The sequence below is a fragment of the Eimeria mitis genome, genomic scaffold (assembly GCF_000499745.2).
Source record: "Eimeria mitis Houghton genomic scaffold, Emh_scaff1636, whole genome shotgun sequence".
In the NCBI taxonomy this organism is placed as follows: domain Eukaryota; phylum Apicomplexa; class Conoidasida; order Eucoccidiorida; family Eimeriidae; genus Eimeria; species Eimeria mitis.
In genome coordinates, this window is record NW_013569951.1 from 817 (window position 1) to 2778 (window position 1962).

Here is a 1962-nt window from a genome sequence, read left to right on the forward strand (position 1 = left end):
TCTATCTCTGCTTCTCTTTCTTTGCCCCCAAACTCTTTTCATCTTACTTCAGCAAAACACCACGCATGGGGGCCCCCCCCGCCGCTCTGGGGGGGCCCCCCATCTGTGGGGGGCCCCCTGGTGGGGGGGGGCCCCCACCATCGATCTCAGCTTCTTGTCAATACACGACAACACTCTCAGGCCCCCGCTGCTCCTGGGGGCCCCCCAGAGGGGGGCCCCTCACATGATATTGTGGGGGCCCCCGGTGTGGAGGGTGTGTGGGGTGTTGGGGGCCCCTGCCCGTTGCCTACAACAACAGCATCTCAGTTGGGTTTGCTGAGTTCTGTGCGGTATCATCGCGGGAACTGCGTGGGTTCTTTCTCTTCTGTGGTGGTGCCGCCGCTGCATGCAGCTGTGTTGCCGCCTAATGCGCAGCAAGAATCTATCAGGTGTGGGGGGGGGAGGGGTTTGTTTTGGTTTGTTTTGTTTTTGTTTTTGTTTTTGTTTTGTTTTTGTTTTGTTTTGTTTTTGTTTTTGTTTTTTTTTTTTTTTTTTTTTTTTTTTTTTTTTTTTTTTTTTTTTTTTTTTTTTTTTTTTTTTTTTTTTTTTTTAATGTTTTTTTTTTTTTTTTTTTTTTTTTTTTTTTTTTTTTTTTTTTTTTTTTTTTTTTTTTTTTTGATTATAATTCTGTTGTTCCTCCAGTTTTGTTTTATTTTGTTTTTTATTTTATTTTTATTTTTTTAATTTGATTATATTATATTTTATTTTATTGTATTTTATTTTGTTGTTTTGTGTTTGTTTTGTTTATATACATTTCTGTTTGCTGATGTCTTTTGCTGCTGCTGCAGCGCTTAGTTGCTGCTGCAGCAGAAGCCTCATTCCCCTTGCTGCTGCTGCTGCTGCTGCTGTTGCTGCTGCTGCTGCTGCTGCTGCTGCTGCAGATTCATTCAAAAGCTGCTGCTGCTGCCTCCCCCGGCGCGAGTTGCTGATGCGATGCAGCAGCTGCTGCAGCAGCTGCTGCTGCTGGGGGGCAACACATCATCACCCCACGCAAATGCATGCATGCAGCAGCAGCAGCAGCAGCAGCAACAGCAGCAGCAGCAGCAGCAGTTGTTGGTGCCGTCAGGGAAAGTACCCAACATAGGGAAAGTCGCTCAGCTTATCTCAACTCGAAAGGTCTCTAAACCCTAAACCCTAAACCCTAAACCCCAAACCCTAAACCCTAAACCCCAAACCCTAAACCCTAAACCCCAAACCCTAAACCCTAAACTCCAAACCCTAAACCCTAAACCCTTATCTTTTTCTTTCTTTCCTGTGGCAGTTCATAGTTTGTTTCCACGCCCTCTTCATCCCCACCTTAGGGACTAGGGTTTAGGGTTTAGGGTTTAGGGTTTAGGGTTTAGGGTTTGTGTTTCAGGCGAATCGATTGTTGTTTATTGAGCTGCTGGGGCTGCTGCAGCCGGTTGCTTATATCTTAGATAAATACCCGCAGCAGCTGCTGCTGCCTCTGCTGCTGCTGCTGCAGCACGAGCTGCAGCAGCAGATCTCCATACAAACCCTAAAAAATAATGTTGCTGCTGCTCTGCAACGCATCACAAACGTAAACCCTAAACCCTAAACCCTAAAAAACCCTAAACCCTAATTCGAAACAATATATATATGCCGAAACCCTAAACCCTAGACCCTAAACCCTGATCCCTTTAGCGGAGCACTAAACCCTAAACCCTAAACCCTAAACCCTAATAAAAAACCCAAAATCCTAAACCCTAAACCCTAGTGATTACGTTTGCTCAAACCCTAATCTCCCCTCTAAACCCTAAACCCTAAACCCTAAACCCTCGTTGTGTGTTTGTGTTGCAGGTGATTCATCAAGACCCTGAAGCCCACAACCAAGCAGCAGATGCTGTTGCTCTTGCTGCTGCTGCTCAAGCAGCTGTAGCAGAATGCCAAAAAGCTGCTGCTGCAGCAAACCACGAAACAGAA

General features: G+C 45.6%; 1 protein-coding gene across 1 annotated transcript in view; it reads left to right on the plus strand.

Moving 5' to 3' along the window:
* The window catches only part of EMH_0040900 (mismatch repair protein, putative), a gene marked incomplete at both ends in the record, with an annotated part of 9936 nt that overhangs the window by 602 nt on the left and 7372 nt on the right, over positions 1-1962 (plus strand). Inside the window, 3 exons of the mRNA XM_013495562.1 lie at positions 921-1110; positions 1397-1579; positions 1840-1884. Of these exons, the coding sequence (XP_013351016.1) occupies positions 921-1110; positions 1397-1579; positions 1840-1884 (418 nt within the window). The remainder of the gene's footprint in view (positions 1-920; positions 1111-1396; positions 1580-1839; positions 1885-1962) is intronic.